The following is a 17,765-nucleotide window of genomic DNA, read 5'->3' as shown; positions in this document are numbered from 1 at the left end:
AGACATGCTTCCATTTCATATAAAGACATATTATTATTTCATAGGGTGGATGAAACTATGTTTATTTAATCAGTTCCTGCTGGTGTAGCTTGTTTCGGGTTTTTGCTATTTCAAGCAATGGCATAATGAACCATGTCACACCTATCTTTGCACATGTGAGTGATCACTGATATAAGACTAACATCTAGAAGTGCAATTGCTAGGTCAAAGGACGCAGCCATTTAAATTTTGGCAGGTGCCTCCAATTGTCTTCAAAAGGTTATGGCAGTTTATACTTCTAACAGTAGTGTATGAAAAAGTACCTGTTTCCTCATGCCAGTACTGGAAATTATATTTTAAACTTTTTTTTGGCACTCTGATAGGTGGAAAATTGGATATGTTTATTTGCATTCCTTTAATTTGCAATGATGTGTTTATAGGTCATTTGTGTATTTTTATTCTGTAAAATGCTTAATCCTTTGCAAAACATATAATTTTTTAAAACATTTTAAACAGAGGTTAATTTTTTTTAAAAAATTTAATTTTTAAAATGGTAAGCTTCATTTATTGGGAAAATGTATGATTTAAGGGCACTGAAGAACTCATTCCTCACCTGTGTCACGCAATTTGAGCCTTACTGTAATAGAATAGAGAGAAACTGATAATCTGGATACATTTTTTAAAATGTTTTTGCGCACCGTTGAAAGAACTGAAGCTTTTCTGAACAAGAAAATAAAACAAATTAAGAATCGCAGTGTGAGCTCGCTCTGCCAGTCGCCGTGCTGGACACGGCCGCATGTTCCACTGCCGAATCTCCTTCCACAGTTCTTTGGTGTTGATGTGATGCTCACCCCCACTTTGACAGAGTTCTTTCCCCTTTCTGCTGAGGAGATCACAGAAATAGAAAAATGAAGCAGACAAAGATGGTTATAGTGACCCTTTCTGAGGCCCCAACCGTGGCACAGCCTGGCAAAGTTCAGCTTCTGAGCAGGCGAAGCACTCTGGGAAGCATTGGGATTTCCAATGGGATGTTGATGACTTCCGCCCGAAGACCATCAGGAACCCACCTGGAACTGAACAAACTGGGTTTATGTCCAGTTGCAAAAAGGGAGAGACGTACAACAGGGAGCTTTCAGATTGGGGGGTGCGAAAGTATTTATTATTGGATTTAGGCTTGGGTTAGGTGATTTGAGGGAGAGTTCAAGGAAGTGGGGCTTCGCTCTGGATTGTACGTTGTCAGGAAGCAGGTATAACTCTATAATTGTGTATCTTAATAATTCTTCTCTCAGGCAGGAGGAAAAATTTGAGGCTAGAGAAGCAGCGGTCACTTGCTAACTGGGATAGAGAGGTGTTGGGTCACTTTTGTGTGTTGGACGATGTTCCTGCTTTGTGTGGGTTCAGACATAATTACAGAGGGTCCTCTTTTTGTCTTGATTCACTGTGGTCACAGTGGTCTTGTCTGATGTGGGTGTTGTGTGAAACTGTTTATGTTCAACAGGAGAACACCGCAGCCTGGCTGTGGGTGCCAGCCTCCAGGTCAGGGGCCGCTTTTCACTTTCTCAGGGAATTTGAGGACCTTGTTTGAAATGAAGACTGTCTGCCAAATTCCAGCATATAGGTTGCTCTCTTTAGAACCCCATCCTCTTTCTCTCCAGGTGTGCAGGGGCCACATGGCCCAGTGATTGAGATCGTAGACTCTGGCCCCAGGAGTCTGGAGCTGGAATCCTGCCTCTGTCACTTATTAGTTGTGTGGGACCCTGAGCAAGTCACTTATTCTTTCCATACCTCACTGTCATCATTTACAAAATGGGGAGAATAAAAGGGATCTATATTTCAGGGTTATGGTGAAGCTGTCAGGACAGCACCCAGCACAGAGAATGTGCTCTGTTGCTACCATTGTCACCAAACGTCCAGTCAATTCTCAGAGCCTGGCTGACTGTAGGAGCCCCCAGCTGTTGTCATTTCTCGGTACTCTCCTCTTTCCTGTCTGTGCTGCACACTTCTCCCACACTAGTCTTCTTAAAAAGTCCCTTCCATCATGTTCTCTTGAGTGACATGTTCCACGCCTACTCTTGTTTATTGAGCATGTACTATGGGGTCAGGTATTGGGCTGAGCAGGGCATTCATACTTACGGGTCTAGTCTACGGGCTCAGAGGAAATTGAGAAGCAAAAGGCAGTTCAAATCTTTTGGGGAAGTAAAAAATGCATAACTAAGTAAGACATGGAAATGGCATCAATTAAGTGACAGATATCTGCTGCAGTGTCATAAATGTTCAGAGAAGAGGGATGTGGTCAAGCATGAGAGGCAGGAAGTGGTTCCCAATAGAGGTTGGGGGTTGGCAGAACCTTCAGGGATGAGCTAGATTTGGACAAAGAAGGCTCTTCATTGAAGACTTGATTTCAAGGCCACACCTTCTCTGCCATTTCTCCTCTCTAGACCAGATGGCCCGCCTCTGCAGTCCCCTAGCTGTGCTTGCTCATTCTCTTTGGCCACTTCCCTCCTCCCCCTCACCAATTTGTAAAGTGCTAGATGGCAGGAACCTTGCGTTTTTCATCTTTTATCATCACCCCAACAACACCCCCTTCCTATTTCTACACACACGGACACACACACAGCATCTAGCACCATGCCTTGCTCACCAGGCAGCCAATACTAGCGTGTTGAACAAATGAAGCAGAAGGCCCCAAGTTCTTATCTTATTTAACAATTTCATGGACTCTTTTGGTATCATTTCTCATGTACTGTGCACGTCCACCATCCTGCATACATGACAGGCAGGGCCCTGACCGGCTGTCTGTACAAGTCCCTGAAAGTTTCTGGGCCTCATCTCTCTCCCCTATAAAGAGCTGGGGTGGCCCAGCCAGGCTTCCTCTAGGCATGCATAAGAATCCTAAGAATCCTAAGAGTCCCCAGTGAAACTTGTTTAAAGGTAAATTCTGGGGTTGGCCCCTTCTTCTAGAGGTTCTGACACAGAAGGTGCAAGCAGAAATCTGGATTTTCATATGTATCCTAGGGGACTCAAAAGCAGAGGGTCCCTGGGCTGCCTTTGGAGGAACCCTGCAAGAGGTGGTCCAGCTAGTTTCTGACTCTAGAATGGAAAAGGATGACAGACCCTGTGTTTGGGGCTGGTGAAGGCATCCGTGTGGGGACAGACCTCTCCAAAGCACAAACACGTCTTAATTTTCAGAGCCATCCACTTGAAAGCTAATGACCCAGATGTGAGTCCCCAGGGAAAGTCTAGAAGAGCGAGGCTGTGGGACAATCCAGGGTCCCCACTCTCCTCTGAAGATGCATTACTTCCGCAGGGCCCGCCCGCCCTCCTGTGCAGCAGGGGCCAATTCTGATTAACGCCAATGATCTTTGTTTGTTTGTTTGTTTGTTCTTCACATTGATGGGGTTTCTATTTCTGCTGAGGGCCCTCCCGGCTAAGGCACCCCGTTTGGGAAAAGCAGCGTTTGCTAAGCCCTCGGAGGCTCCTGGCTCCTGGAGAGGGATCAATATCCCCTCTGCTCTGGGAGGAGGCCTTTGTAGTGTCGACTTGTTGTTTGTGTTTCAGGCTCTAAGGAAAGGTTTGCTCCTAATTAAAGGCGTAAATGCTTTAATCCCTGGCCTGGGGGCTTCCCATAGAGCATTAGCCGTATTAGGAAGGAAATGGATTGTAATCCCTTTAATATAAGCCTGGAGGAACTCGAGGGCTTCTGGTTTGGGAGAAGAATTTCCTCCTGTGATTTACAATATTAACATGCTGAATTTGCATAGACAGAAACTCAGGGCCCAGCTTTCCCACTAGGGAAGGCCCAGCGAAGTCTCTCTCAGATGAAGGCAGGTTACAATAATTAAGCTCCTACAGCATACCCGACCAGAGGCCAAGTCATTGTACATGTTTTCTCCTTTGGTTTTCTCATCCCACCCTGTGAATATATATTGGGCCAACTATTTTATCAGTAAGGAAATGAAGATGTGGAGGTGAACATCCTCGCTGGAGGAAGGAGGGGAGGGTCTTGTTGAGAGACTTTGGTGCACGTGTGCTTTGTATACACCATTTATCGAATCCTGTCCACACAATGTCGTTTTGTGTGTGCTCCTTTATACCGTTTACTTCACCATAACCATGCTTTTAGAAATACACTCATACCGTACTGGTTTCTGTAAGGCAATTTAGTTTATCTCAGCCTACACAGTTTGAACCCAACACTTCTGTGCAGTTTAGGCTTAGAGAAGAAAACAGGGTTTGCTTTCTGGTTTATTTTTCATCCCTTACAAATGTGGAAAAGATCCCCCTTGCATGCTGCTAAAGGAGACAGCAAGAACCAGGAGAAACTTACCTGCGTTTTGTACTCCAGAAAATAACACGTGTCATTCTGTAAACACTGGAAAAGTGGTACACTTGACGTTTTGCAATGTTTCAGGGTGAGCTTACAAATTTCCTGGTTATGTTGTAGTCTGGATGGAAGGAGCCTATGCACACACAACGCAGCATTTCAATTCTCGGTGAAGAGATGAGGACACAGAGACTCACGGAGGGAAGTCACTTGCCCACGCTGAGTCAGCGGGCTCCTGCAGGTTGCTGCACTAATGTTGTTGCTGCGTTAATTCTGAAGACAGGAGATTCTGAGAAACGGAAGTGCAGCAAAGATAGCAAACACAGGGGACCAAAAAGAGGCCTGAGTACATGGACCCCGTGACCTCTTTACCCCTCTGGCTGATTGGCCCTCCTGCTGCCCTTGAATACCCCCTTAGGAGGCAGCGGGATGCTCTGTAGAGCAGCATCGCACTGCAGGGCTGTGTGGGAGGCTAAGGCAACTAATAAGATAAGTTCCTTCTGTTAGTTTCAAACACCACCTGTATCACCGCAATTCCAGGGTGTGTACCGCACGTCCAGAGCCTTCTTCCCTGAGCTAGAGATCCTTCTACGCAAGTGTTTACTCCCCTGCTCCACTTGGAACCCAGACAGGCTGCACAACTGCAGTAGGACCCAAACTGCACGAATGGTCTTACTCCCCAAATCGGCTTCTCCCCCAGCACTTCCCCTCTCATCAAAGGACCATCCTACCCCAATGACTCATTCCAAAAATCAGGGAATCATCTTTGATACCTCTCTCTGGCTTGTCCCTGCCACTTCCTAATAATGATTAAATCCTATAGAATTTGCTTCCAGATGCCTCTTGAATCCCCCTACTCTTCTCCATACCCACCATCTCCTCCAACCTGTCCCAGTCACCATTGTCACCCAGTGACCTTCGAACTCTCTTCCCCTTCCCCCAGGCCATTGTCCACCTGAGTTCTTTTTGATATGCACATCCATCGCCTCATCCTTCTGCTTAAACTCCCCACTACTTCCCATTATTCTCAGGATAAACTCCACCGATCCTCCTGTCCCCTGCTAGATGAAGCCCCCACCTCCTCTCCAGCCTCATCTGGAGTTCCTACTTGTCCCTCCTCACTCGCTCTTGGAGAGCAGCCTCTCTCTTCTACACAAGACCCGTGTCCCTTCAGCCCTGAGGCAGTCACGCAGTGCTCTTTAGGACGGAGTTAAAATGTCACACTTGAGGCAACTCCTTCCTGACCAACCCCTCAAGACTAGGTCAGGTCCCCACACCCATATTTCTTCTTCATGGCGCTTGTCACAATTGTAATTAAAGGCTTACTAGTGCGACTATTGATATATGTGTCTAAAATTATACCGCAATTTTGTCAAGGCAGAGACCGTGTCAGTTTTATTTCACTGCTGTAATCATGGGCCCTTGCACAGTGTCAGGCACAGAGCAGAAACTCAGAAAATATGGGTGAATATTGGTATGGAGATCACCAAGAACCTTCACAGACATATCCACTTGACTTCCCACTTTCATTTCCAGGTGGATATTACATGCCTGTTTTACAGATGATCAAACTGACTTCTTTTGAACAAACATAATTTACTCAAGGGCATGAGGATAGTATCGAGATTTGAAGTCAGGACTCCAAAATCTACTTGGTGATATTTTCCTGAAAAGTATATCAGTAAGGCCCCAAAATCACTTGTCACGGCCCAGCTGCCCCCTCTTCTGCCATCTTTGCAGCCGTCTGTGCTTTACCCTGTTCTTTGCCATTTCCTTCAGTTTTATCAAATTCGCAAGCACTTCTTAAAACCCCACACTTAGCTGAGAGTGCACTGAGGGATAAAAAGACCTAGTTTTTTCCTGAAGGATCCACAGTTTGTTAGGAGAAATAACTACTTTAGCTCTCCAACCTTGAATTTTTTGGAACTGCTTCAGCTGTAAGTTACATAAACTCAACTAAAATTGGCTTTAGCAAGAAAAGGAAAATATTGGCTGACATAAACTGCAAAGGCTAGATGTAGTTCAAGCTTCAGGCGTGGCTGTATCCAAGGGCTCATGATGCAGTCACTCTCTGTCTCCATCTCTGGGGTCTTCTTTTCTCTGCTGACTTTATTCTTGACCAAACTCTCTCCACATGGGCAAAGATGGCAGCAACAGGCTCACATTGTTCTTAGTGCCCCACTATCTCAGAAAGAGAGAGCCTCTTTCCCAAGAGCTGGGGATGATGCTCATCACCCGCCTTAGGTCATGAATCAATCATAGTGGCCCAGAGGATGGAATATTCTGGGGACCACATGTCCATTTAGAGCTGGAGTGATGTCAGCACCACTCAAACCACATGATCCCTATGGAGAGAGAAACGGTTCTCTAAAGTGAAATTGGCATGCCATTACAGAAAGAAGGAGAAAGTCAGAGACTCACAATGCACTCTCTCTCTTGGCCTCATGCCCTCAACCACTCCTCTCTTTGGCCGGTCTTCTTCCAAGTTCTTCCTGTCTTACAGGCTTCGCACTTGCTCACCCCCAAGCTGGGAGCCCCTTTCCTCCATATCTTTGCGTGACTTGTTCTTTCTCACACTTCATATTTCTGCTCTAACTATACCTCTCAGAGAGGCCTTCTCAGACCCCCCATCTGAAGTGCCCACTCAGTCATTCTCTCACACATTGTCTTGTTTATTTCCTGGATCTGATGGAGGCTGAACTGCTTATTAGTTTGTCTACTCTGTGTTTTGCTCTCATCAGAATGTAAGCTCTGATCAAGCAGGCATTTCCATTGATTTTATTCACTGTTGAATCTGCAAGGTTCAGAACAGTGCCCAACACAAAATACGTGCTCAGTAAATACTGGTTAGAAAAATGAAAGGAGTCTGTGATGGCAGCTAGTGAGACCCCAAGGAGAGCTTCATGAAGAGGGGGCCCTTAAAAAGAGTGGAATTTTTTTTATTGTGGTAAATATATATAACATAAAATTTACCATTCTAACCATTTTAAAGTGTACAATTTAGAGGCATTAAGTACATTTACAATGTTGAGCAATCACCACCACTATCCATTTCCAGAACTTTTTCACCCCAAACTGAAAAATTATACCCATTCCTCCCAGCCTTCTGGCAACCACTATTCTACTTTCTGTCTCTAAGAATCTGATACTGTAGATAACTCACATAAGTGGAATCATACAATATTTGTCCTTTATTGTTTGGCTTATTTCACTTAGCATAATGTTTTCAAGATTTATCCATGTTGTAGCATGTGTCAGAATTTCCTCCCTTTCCAAGGCTGAATAATATTCCATTGTGTGTATATATCACATTTTGTTTATTCATTCATCTGTTGATGGACATTTGGGTTGCTTCCATCTTTTGGCTATTGTGAATAATGCTGCTATGAACATGGGTGTATGGGTATCTAAGTTCATGCTTTCAATTCTTTTGGGTGTATACTCAGAAGTTGAATTTCAGGATCATATGGTAAATCCATGTTTAATGTTTTGAAGAATTACCAAACTGTTTTCCACAGCAGCGGCACCATTTTGCATTCCCACCAGCAACGTACAAGCATTCCAATTTCTCTGTATCTTTGCGAACACTTGTTATTTTCTGTTTTTGGATTATAGTTGGGTGAAAGAAGGTAGAATTTTGATGGCTAGAGGAAGGATAAGCCAACCTTTCAGGCAACAGAGGATTGGAGGGGCTTTGGTATAAGGTGGATTCAGTCACACATAGTCTGACGTCATAATCTAGTTGTGGTTCTGTTTACCTCCCTCTCCTGAAAATAGATCAATTCCGTAGAGTATTGGAAAGCCTTTGCCTCCTGGGTACCCTCCAATGTTGCCAGGGTTCATGTTGGCTGAGGTGTGCTGGGATACCAGCAGCTCACTGTGAGAAAGGGTGAGCCATGGACAGGGGCACTGACATACAGGCAGGTTGGCCAGCCACCCCATCACTATGACTGGGGACTGTGACCAAAACAGCCTGCATCATGTAGGTCAGGATTCATCTCAAAGGCAGGCGTGGCAGAGGGACACATCAGCAGGACTCTCCGTGTGGCAGGGGCACCTGGACTTGGAAGGGCAGGAGCATCGTCATCCCCTTGGCAGAAGGAGGGGTAGGTACTGTTTGCACTGAAGCTGGTCCCCAGCCTCAAGAAAAAAGTTGTCTATGCGCAAAAAGGAGGGGACACAAAGGCCAGTTGAGGTCTGGCAACCACCCTGCTGGGCCACAGCCCACTGAATGGAGTAGGGCTCAAGGCAGCGTTCTGTGGGCATGAAATGGAGCATCAGTCAAGAACTTAGGGGGTCACGCACACAAGATAGGGTGAGCTCAGAGAGCTCTCCAGTGCCCGGGCAGTAAGGTGAAGCCCCTAGGATTTCAGGGCTGGGGGGCGAGGGCCAGGGTTGGACCTACAAGCTGCTATTGTTCAACTGGGAATGCAGAATCTCACAACTTTACCCTGGCTGCCCCCAATTTCCACCAGAAAACATAGTTGGTGCTTCTGAATGAGACTGCCTCTAAGGCCTGGGCATGAGCCTTGCTTCCTGAGGGCAGTTCAGGGCCCTGTTCAGTGGGACCCATGTGCTGGAGCAGCTCATCCTGGCTCTGAGAGCCCATTCAGTGCACATCTTGGCAACTTGGTGTCAGTGACATGATATTGATAGCTCAAAATGAGCCAGGAGGGAGCATTTACAACACAGAAATTGACAAATGCTATAAATTAGGGCTTATTTGCCCCACAAAGGTGATTGTTAAACATACCAGCATGCCACTTGCCCTGCTATCAGACTTCTGCTTGAGAGATAAAACAGCTCTAATTCCTCCTGAGTCCTGCTCCAGCCCACTGTCCCAGGGCCCCTGCCCACCAGCCCATTTATCCCTGCTGCCACCACCATTCCCTGGATGATTGCATAATGTGCAAGTTGGGGCTAAGAGGACTGGGCGTAGCGCTTGGTTGGCACAGCTTTGGGGACAGTGGCTGTTTTCCCTGCCAGTGGCAGAAGCGGAGCTAACCAACTTGTCTGTGTCTAGGTCGTCTGTGATGGCAGGTGTGGTGTACCCCAGACAGGTGAGTGCTGGGAGATTCTGTCCCTGTGACCATCTCAAGATTGGGCAGCCTCAGCAAGCAGCCCTCCGGGGGAGGAACAGGCTCTTTGGGTCTCCCTCTGGTTATCATTCTGGAACAATGGATTTTTTTTGAAACAGGCAGGGGAAAGCTAAAGGTTTACAGTTTTCAGGGGGTTCATTTATGTATTCAGAATGCATTTATTGGGCATCCTCGGTGTGTCGGGCACCATGCTGGGCTTTGAGGCTGAAGAGACGCCTAAGATCAGGTCCTCATCTAGTGAATTTCATTAACTCATTTATAGTACGCCACAATAAGTGCTGTAGCGAGGCATGTAGAATGTACTATGAAAGCAGAAGAGAAAGGGTTTAATTCTTGGGAGGTGGAGAAGAAAATGGTGGGAGAGATGTTTTGGAGATGTGACATTTAATCTAGGTCTTAGAGGATATGTAGGAGTTTGCCAGTCAGCGAGGAGTGCAACTAGTGTTTCTAGCAGGAGATCAGAGCATGTGCCAGGCACCTGTGAAGAGTGGAAAGAAGTGAGGCGCGAGTGCAGAGGGCCCAGAGGGGAGCCCAGCAGGTGAGAAGTAAAGGCCAGCAGAAGGCAGATCATGACAGGCTCCGAGTGCCAGGCCAACAGTTGGCCTTTGTCCTGCAGACAGTGAGAAGCCACTGAATGCATTTAAGTGGAAGAACAAGATGGGATCTATTGTTTTGTATTCTCCTTGTCCTTAAGGCCCCTGTGGACTTAGACATTTACCAAAGCTCCTACATGGTCAACTATAAACCGTACGGGAAGCACAAATACTCCCAGGTCACATCGCAAGAGGTAAGCAGTCACTCAGTCTTGTCTGTTCAATTGCCCACTGGAATCTTGATTTCATTTTTATTATGTATGTGGACATTGGGGGCACTTAGAATAATATCCGATACCAGGAGATCTAAGGGGATTTCTATGTGTATGTGTGGGTATGTTTTAAAATATACATTAACATATGTTGTGCAAACAAAAGAGTGTAAATAACATACAATTACAGTTTAAATAATATCGATAAAATAAGCACCAATGTACCCATTATCAGCCAGCTTTGAACATAGCACATTAACAGTGCCTTAGAGCCCCCGTATGCACCTCCCTGCTCTACCCCTCCCCCACCTCCAGAGGTAGCCACTGTTCCGAGTTATGGGTTAATCATTGCCGTGTGTGTGTGTGTGTGTGTGTGTGTGTGTGTGTGTTAAATACTTTACCCTGTGTGTATATATCCCTCTAAACAAATTGTTCAGGTTTGCCTTTTTTGAACTTTATTATATATTGGGTCATACTATTTGTACTCTTCTGTGACTTTCATTTTTTCTAAACATTATGGCATATTATTCATTTTCTGCTGTGTTGTATGACATTGCATGAATATGCCGCCGTATATTTGTCCTTTCTCCTGTTGGTGGACATCTGAGTTTACTGTTTTGTTACTCCCGACCCCCAAATACTGGAGATGAGTATCAACGGAGATGAGGCGCAGCCTCATGTGCAAGAGGTCACCCATCCCAGGAGTGGAATTGCTTGTCGTAGGTGACGTTGCTGTTCTCCAAAGTGGTGGCACTGGTTTACTTTCTCACCAGCAGATAGTCCTGTAGCTCTCCAATGTTGCCATTATCACACTTTTTAATTTTTGTCAATTTGGTGGGTTTGAAATAATATTTTCTTGTGGTCATAATTTTCATTTCACTGATTATTAATGAAGTTCAGCATCTTTTCATTTAATTTGGATATTTATTATTCTGCTCATGTCTGTTCGTGTCTTTTGCCCATTTTTCTATCGAGTAGCTTGCCTTTTTCCTATTAATTTATTGGAGTTCCTTAAATATTCTGGACATCTTCCATTTGCCAGTTATGTAAGTGGCAAAACTCTTCTCCAGTTTGTGGTTTGTCTTTTCATTCTATCTTTCAGTGAATAGAAATTCTTATTTTAATATAGCCAGATGTATCAGCGTTTTCCTTTATCGTTTGATCTTTTTAAGTCTTGTTTAAGAACTCTTTTCCTACCTTGAGGATCTCCACTAAAAATAATAAGATCTATACAAACAAAGGTGGAACAATTTCTGAGATGCATTATTTAATGGAAGCAAAGTGCAGAGTGGAATTATAATATGCATCATTTGTGTACAAACCAGGGGTGTGGATATATACGTATGCGCTTATGTAAAATATTTCTAGAATGATGCCAAAAGCACTGATGACAGTGGTTGCCTCTGAAGATGGCAACCAAGGGAAAAGGAGAATGGGAAAGAGACTTACTTTTCAGTGTAAACCCTTTTGTATTATTTCAGTATTTTCTTCTGTTGTATATATTACCATCCAAAAACTCATTGGAAACTTTAAAAAATAGAGAAAAGTGTGCTCTGTCTTGGGTACTTCCAAGCAAGCTGCATCATCTTTCATCTCTCTCAGTCCTTCATTCATGTGTGGTTTGTTTCCGCAGCAAATGAAGCTGGACACCCAACTCCGGAACAAAGAGTTTTATAGGCCAATCCCCAGCCCCAACCCCAAGCTGGAGGATGGATACCCTGCCTTCAAAAGACCTTTCATGACTGCCAAAGACCTGGGACGCCCTGGTTTCTTCCCGTCACAGGACCTGGTGACCACTGCGGAGGACGAATGCAGGTTCACCAGTATCTGCCCTTCCATGTACCCAGTTTCCCATGCTCTGTACCTGGCCCATGGTGACCCAAACCTGGTCCACCAGAGCGCCGACTTTCCATGCCTGCTGGAGCCCCAGCGCCAGCCTGCTGCAGAGGAGGACAAAGGCTACATCCTACTGCCTGGCTGCTCCTGTCCTCATCACTGTAGAGTCAAGGTCCCCATCTTGAACCGATGGGGGCCCTTGATGCCATTCTACCAGTAGGAAGGTGAGAATGCCTTCCAGGGGCACTATGGAAATCCTTCCCTCTGACAAGGAAATCCCTGCTCTGCCCTCGGAGTACAGAGAGGAGAAGCGAAAATAAAACCTGGGAAAGATGTTCCAGCAGCACAGGGACTGTACTTGTTCCACCTTGCTCCCTGCCTGCCCTGGGACACAGCATCCCCAACCCAGAAGGAGGGAGGGAAGGAGGGAGGTGGGGAAAGAAGGAAAATGGGTATGTATGGAGGGCTGGATTTGTGTGATGGTTCATTATAATTGAGTCCTGCTGTAAAGACTCTTACTGTTTTAGGCATTTACTTACAAAATGGGAAAAATCATGTTTCCCATAGTCATTTGAATGTTGGGTGTGATTGTCAAACTTGAAATACTGTTGGATAACTTTTCCCCTCGATACTCTTATTTTAGTTTATTCACGACTCCCATCCCTGTAGCGATCAACAGTAACCATTTAGAGGGCATCATTTCATACTTTTCTTCTTGCTCAGTGGAGCTTTTGTGAACATATACATGTGTGAGTCAGTTAGGATATAGGCTGAGCTGCCGTAACAAACAGAACCAAAATACAGTGGCTTGAACAACACACTAGTTTCTGTCTTGTCTAACAGTTTGGAGGTAGGCAGTCGAGGAGGGTGGAGCATCTTTGCTGTGGCTTTTGTCTCTGAGTCTAAGGTGGCTGCTATAGACTAAATTGTGTCTCCCCCAAATTCGTATGTTGAAACCCCAACCCCCAAAGTGATTGTATTTGGAAATAGGGCCTTTAGGAGGTAAATAAGGTTAAATGAGGTCTTACGAGTAGGGCTCCAATCCGATAGGATTGGTGGACTTCTAGAAAGAGGGAGAGAAAGAGAGCCTCTCTCTCTCTACACACACACACACACACACACACACACACACACACACAAACCCAAGGAAAGGCATTGTGAGGACACAGTGAGAAGGTAGCCATTTGCAAGCCAAGAAGAGAGGCCTCACCAGGAGCCAAACTCTGCCAGCACCTTGATCCTGGACTTCCGGCCTGCAGAACTGTGAGGAAAGAAATTTCTCTTAAGCTACCCAGTCTATGGTGTTTTGTTATGGCAGCCTGAGCAGACTGATATGGTGACATTCAGCTGTTGACACTTTTCAATTGGCAGAAAGCAAGAAACGCCCAGGGGAATACAGGTGCATTCTCTTTTAGGGGCACAATGCAGAAATCATATTCTTCACTTCTAGTCATGTCATCTTGGCTAGAGTTTAGGCGCATGGTCCCACTAAACTGCAAGGAAGGCTGGGAAATATAATCTTTATCCTGGGTGGCCACGTGCCCACCTAAAAATGAAAAGTTATTAGTATAGAAGGAGAGGATGGATTTTGGTGGATAACCATCCACTTTTGCCACAATACATGAGAAGCCTTTCCCAATGGGAAAAGCTCTCTTCCACCAGCGCTTCCCTAGGGAATCTTGTTACAATGCAGATTCTGGTTCAGTAGCTGTAGAGTCAGGGCAAGATTCTACATTTCCAACAAGCTCCCAGGTGATGCCAATGCTGCTGGACACTAGACCACACCTCAGTAATGAGGCTATACAGAAGACAGCTTCCTTTTCTCTTCACAGGTCATTACTCACAGATCTAATCATTTTCAATGGCTGCACGATATTCCATTGAACTGACAGATCTTGATTCATTAAACTATTTCCCTATTGGTAGATAGTCATGCTTTTCCAATTTCCTCCCTACAAATGCTGCAATAACTACTCATGAACATACATCCTCACAAATGATGCTTTTGTTTCTGTAAGACAGAATCTTACAAGCACTGGGTTCACGCTGGGTCAAAGGGGATGGGTATTTAGTATGAACAGACACTGCCAGCACAGCCCACTCCCTGCCAGCTGTGGGTCCTGGTGCCTCTTTTCCCAGCTCCTCATCAGCACATGGATATTATCAAGCTTTTTAATGTCTTCCAATTTGATAAATAGAAAACGCTATCATCATGATTTCAATTTGCAATTACCTAGATATTACGAGATATAGGATCTTTTTTGTATTATTAGCCATTGGGTTTCTGAGTTGCATCTTTTTCTCTTGAGTTGTTTATCTTTTTTCTCATGAATTTATCAATGTGATATTGCACATTAGCTATGTTAGCCCTTCATCGAGCCATGTTCCACATATGTTTTCTCTTTAATTTTAAATATGTAATCTGAACAAATTTTTTTCTAGTATAAAATTAATACCTTCAGTAGAAAATTTTGCAAAGTGAAGAAGGATGTGAAGAAGGAAAAGAAAAACCCCCTCTAACCCCACTGCTCAGTCAGTGACAATCACTGTCAACATCTGATGCCCAGGGCAGCAGAACAATGGTTAAATTCTTGAGCTGTAGAGCCAGACAAAACTGGGGTTCCACCCAGACCTGAGTTTACTACTTACCAGCTGAGGGGTACTCTAGAAAGGTACTTCTTCTCTCTGAACAGCAATTCCTCATCTGTAAGAGGCATTAATCTCCTATCTTTTGAGGGAACGCTGTTTGCACAGCGCCTGAGATATAGTCAGTGCTCAATGAGACATTTTATATATATCTTTACAAATCTCACTGAACACCTAACTTTAAATTCTGCTTGGTCTTAGTTGCATTAACTATAAACATTGCCACTCAACTTTAAAACTTTATAAGTATCTTTGCACAAACGTACCATAATTACTCTTGTTAGACATAGCTGTTTCCAATTGTGTACTTTTCTCTTACAAATATGGCTACAACTTTTCTTCTGTAATTCGATAGAAAAAGAGAGGTGTAGTTACTGAGTCAGTGTATGAATATGTTCTTGAGGCATATTGCCAAACCACTTTCTAAATAGGCATATTTCTAATATTAAGGAATCATTAGTAATTTTGTTAGGTGTGATAATGGCATTTTGCTTATGTTAGAGATACTTCATTTTGAAATATTTACGGGAGAGATGATGTCTGAAATTTACTTTAAAATGCTCTAGCAAAATGACCAGTGTTATTATACTAGGGGAATGTGTGAAATAATATTAACAAGGAAGTGAAAGTTGTAGCTGGGCAATGGGTACGTGGAAGTGCATTACGCTACTCTCTCTACTTTTGCGTATGCTTGAAATTTTCCGTAATAAAACATTAAAACAGTAAGAAAGGAAGGAAGGGAGGAAGGAGGAAAAGGAAGAAAAAAGAAAGATGTACCCCTTTAGATGACCACTAGCCATCTATAAGTGCGTCTAATTCATAATATCCTTGTCATCCTTGCTACTCTCATTAAGAAAGAAAAAGAAAGAAGGAAGGAAGGAAGAGAGAGAGAGGAAGACTGTTAGATAGAAGAGTCTCTTTGATCCCCAGGAGGCTGAATAATTTTGTAAATGATCGTTATCTCTCATCAGTTGTAAAATGCTTCCTTACCAGGGTGTTCCCTTCTCCTTTACCTGTGACAATCTTTAGTGAATCTGTTTTAACCCGAATGCCTTCTAAGGTGTCTACAAAAGGAAGTGTCTATGGACGAAAGTTCACTAATCTCAATGTTTGTTAATAACATTTTTTTGAGTGTTCGGTCATGTGGATCAGCTGACAGTTCTAACACATAATTGATTCCATAAAACAATTTAATTGAGGTGAAAACGTTAATAACAATAGCTACTTTTTACCAATCACTTATTCTATGCCAGACTCTTTGTTGCACACATCGTGGGCGTGATTTCATTCTCATATACAGATGAAGAAACAGAGGTTCGGGGAGGTTAAGTGCCTGGCCCAAGGCCACATGTGGCAAAGCCGGAATTTGAATCCCAGATCTGATTCCAACCCCAGGGTTTTATTCGTTTTTGGAATGTCGCATGTCGTTTTTATCATAAATAAATGATGGAAAGCCCTTTAAAACGGTAGTTGTTTTGCTTTCTAATGGCCAGGTTTTGTTGATTAACCAGCCATTGGTGTGAACAACTGCCTGCACTGAGAAGATCGGTCCAGAGCTCTCTTTCAGGAGTTCTGAATGTGAGATGTCCAGGAGGTCATAACCTGCATCACAGACTTACAAGGGATGTGACTGGCCGTGCTTGCGATGTAAAATGGATCACAGAGATGTGCCTGGATGCCACCATAGGAGTGGATGGAGCGAGAAAGCCAGCTGTGACCTGGGTCCCCTGGAACAGGAGAGGACCATGGCAGGGGAGCCCAGGGAGGGATCCGCTCAAGAGAGGATGAGCCGAGACCCCAACATGCTGCATCTGAGGTGCTTCCCACAGAGAGGCCTGAAGGCTGATAAACTGGACTGCGTCTGGGAAAGAGCCACTGAAGTCCCGAGTTCTGCCTCAGAAATCTCTCTGACTTGGCCCTCATCCAGACCCCAGGGCAGCAGGCTTCCTCTCCCGGCATCTGGGAGCGCCCCCTGCAGTTCCTCCCCATGTTACCCGCTGAGAAATACAACACCCGGCTGACTATTTCTCCTCTCCCTGATAGCCGCTCCTCTGGGGCCCTTCACATGTGGCACCAACCCTCCCAAGCTCATCTCCCTGCCTTACCTACACGCACACTCAACATTTCCCACCTCTGTGCACCTGTGCACTTGCTGGTCCTTTCTGTCTGCCAGACAGCCCTCTCTCCTGCTTCCCCGCAGCCGAATTATTGCCTCCTCGGAAAGCCTGTCTTGACACTCTCCTAACAGTTTGCTGTTCCTGCGTGTTCCCACATCCCTTCATTCCAACATCTCTTAGAGGGGCGCTGTGGGGATTACATGGTGAACACCTAGAGCCTGGCAGATAGTAAAGGCTCAATAATTGTTAGATCTTTTTAAGCTTTATTATCTTTAGAATGCTTACTGTTCTATTTATCTCTGAGAGTGTTTTATTTATCTTTGCTGCTCCTGGAACCTGGCACAGAGCAGATGCTCAATAAGTACTGAAGGAATGATTGATGGGGTGAGAGGGAGAACGGCTTTCCAAGGGGAGGCACTGGAATGAGCTGGCCCCGGCCAGACCTCCAGGCATTGTCTGTAGCTGCTCTCCAAGATTGTGTGTCCAGCAGCTTCAGGCTCCCTGCTGGGTTCTGGGTCGCCCTTCAACCAGGAAAGCTCTCACTACCTGGCAACGTCAGGTGAAGTTCCTTTGGCAGACACTCCCAAGGATGGCCCACAACTTTGCCCACTGAATTCTACCCTCTATTCACTGCAGTCGTCTTTGGGAAGACAGAGGACTGTGGGATTGGGTTTGGGCCACCCCCTTGTGCCTTCCTAGCCTCATCACTGGCCTGGCCCAATAACTGTGTTTAATCAATAGATCCAGGAGAAGCCTGCTTTGGTCAACAGATAGTTTAATAGTCTCAGAAGAAGACTCAGCTCCTCGCACAGTTTATTCCTGGGGCAGAACATGGCTACATACCTGCGGCCACTCCCATCTGTTGTCACTCCTCTTGCATTCTTTAGAGCCCCCTGAGGTCCTTCAACGTAAGGGCGAGAGGACGGAATCTGGAGCAGGTGCTGTGGAGGTGGACCCAT

The 17,765-nt window shown here is 45.0% G+C and overlaps 1 protein-coding gene across 3 annotated transcripts in view; it reads left to right on the top strand.

Annotated features, from left to right (window-relative positions):
- Positions 1-12,555, top strand: part of SPMIP9 (sperm microtubule inner protein 9) — a 62,418-nt gene extending 49,863 nt beyond the window's left edge. For 2 of the 3 annotated variants that reach the window (XM_070236200.1, XM_070236201.1), the window contains 4 exons: positions 8,290-8,409; positions 9,327-9,363; positions 10,097-10,189; positions 11,841-12,555. In XM_070236200.1, coding sequence (XP_070092301.1) covers positions 9,337-9,363; positions 10,097-10,189; positions 11,841-12,263 — 543 coding nt within the window. In that variant the 5' untranslated portion in view covers positions 8,290-8,409; positions 9,327-9,336 and the 3' untranslated portion in view covers positions 12,264-12,555. The remainder of the gene's footprint in view (positions 1-8,289; positions 8,410-9,326; positions 9,364-10,096; positions 10,190-11,840) is intronic. The other variant, XM_023618759.2, reaches the window with a different exon arrangement.
- Positions 12,556-17,765: the final 5,210 nt, after the last annotated feature.

This window comes from Equus caballus, chromosome 15 (assembly GCF_041296265.1).
Source record: "Equus caballus isolate H_3958 breed thoroughbred chromosome 15, TB-T2T, whole genome shotgun sequence".
NCBI classification, from domain to species: Eukaryota; Metazoa; Chordata; class Mammalia; order Perissodactyla; family Equidae; genus Equus; species Equus caballus.
The sequence above is the reverse complement of the archived record's forward strand: the minus strand, read 5'-3'. Positions and strand labels throughout refer to the sequence as shown.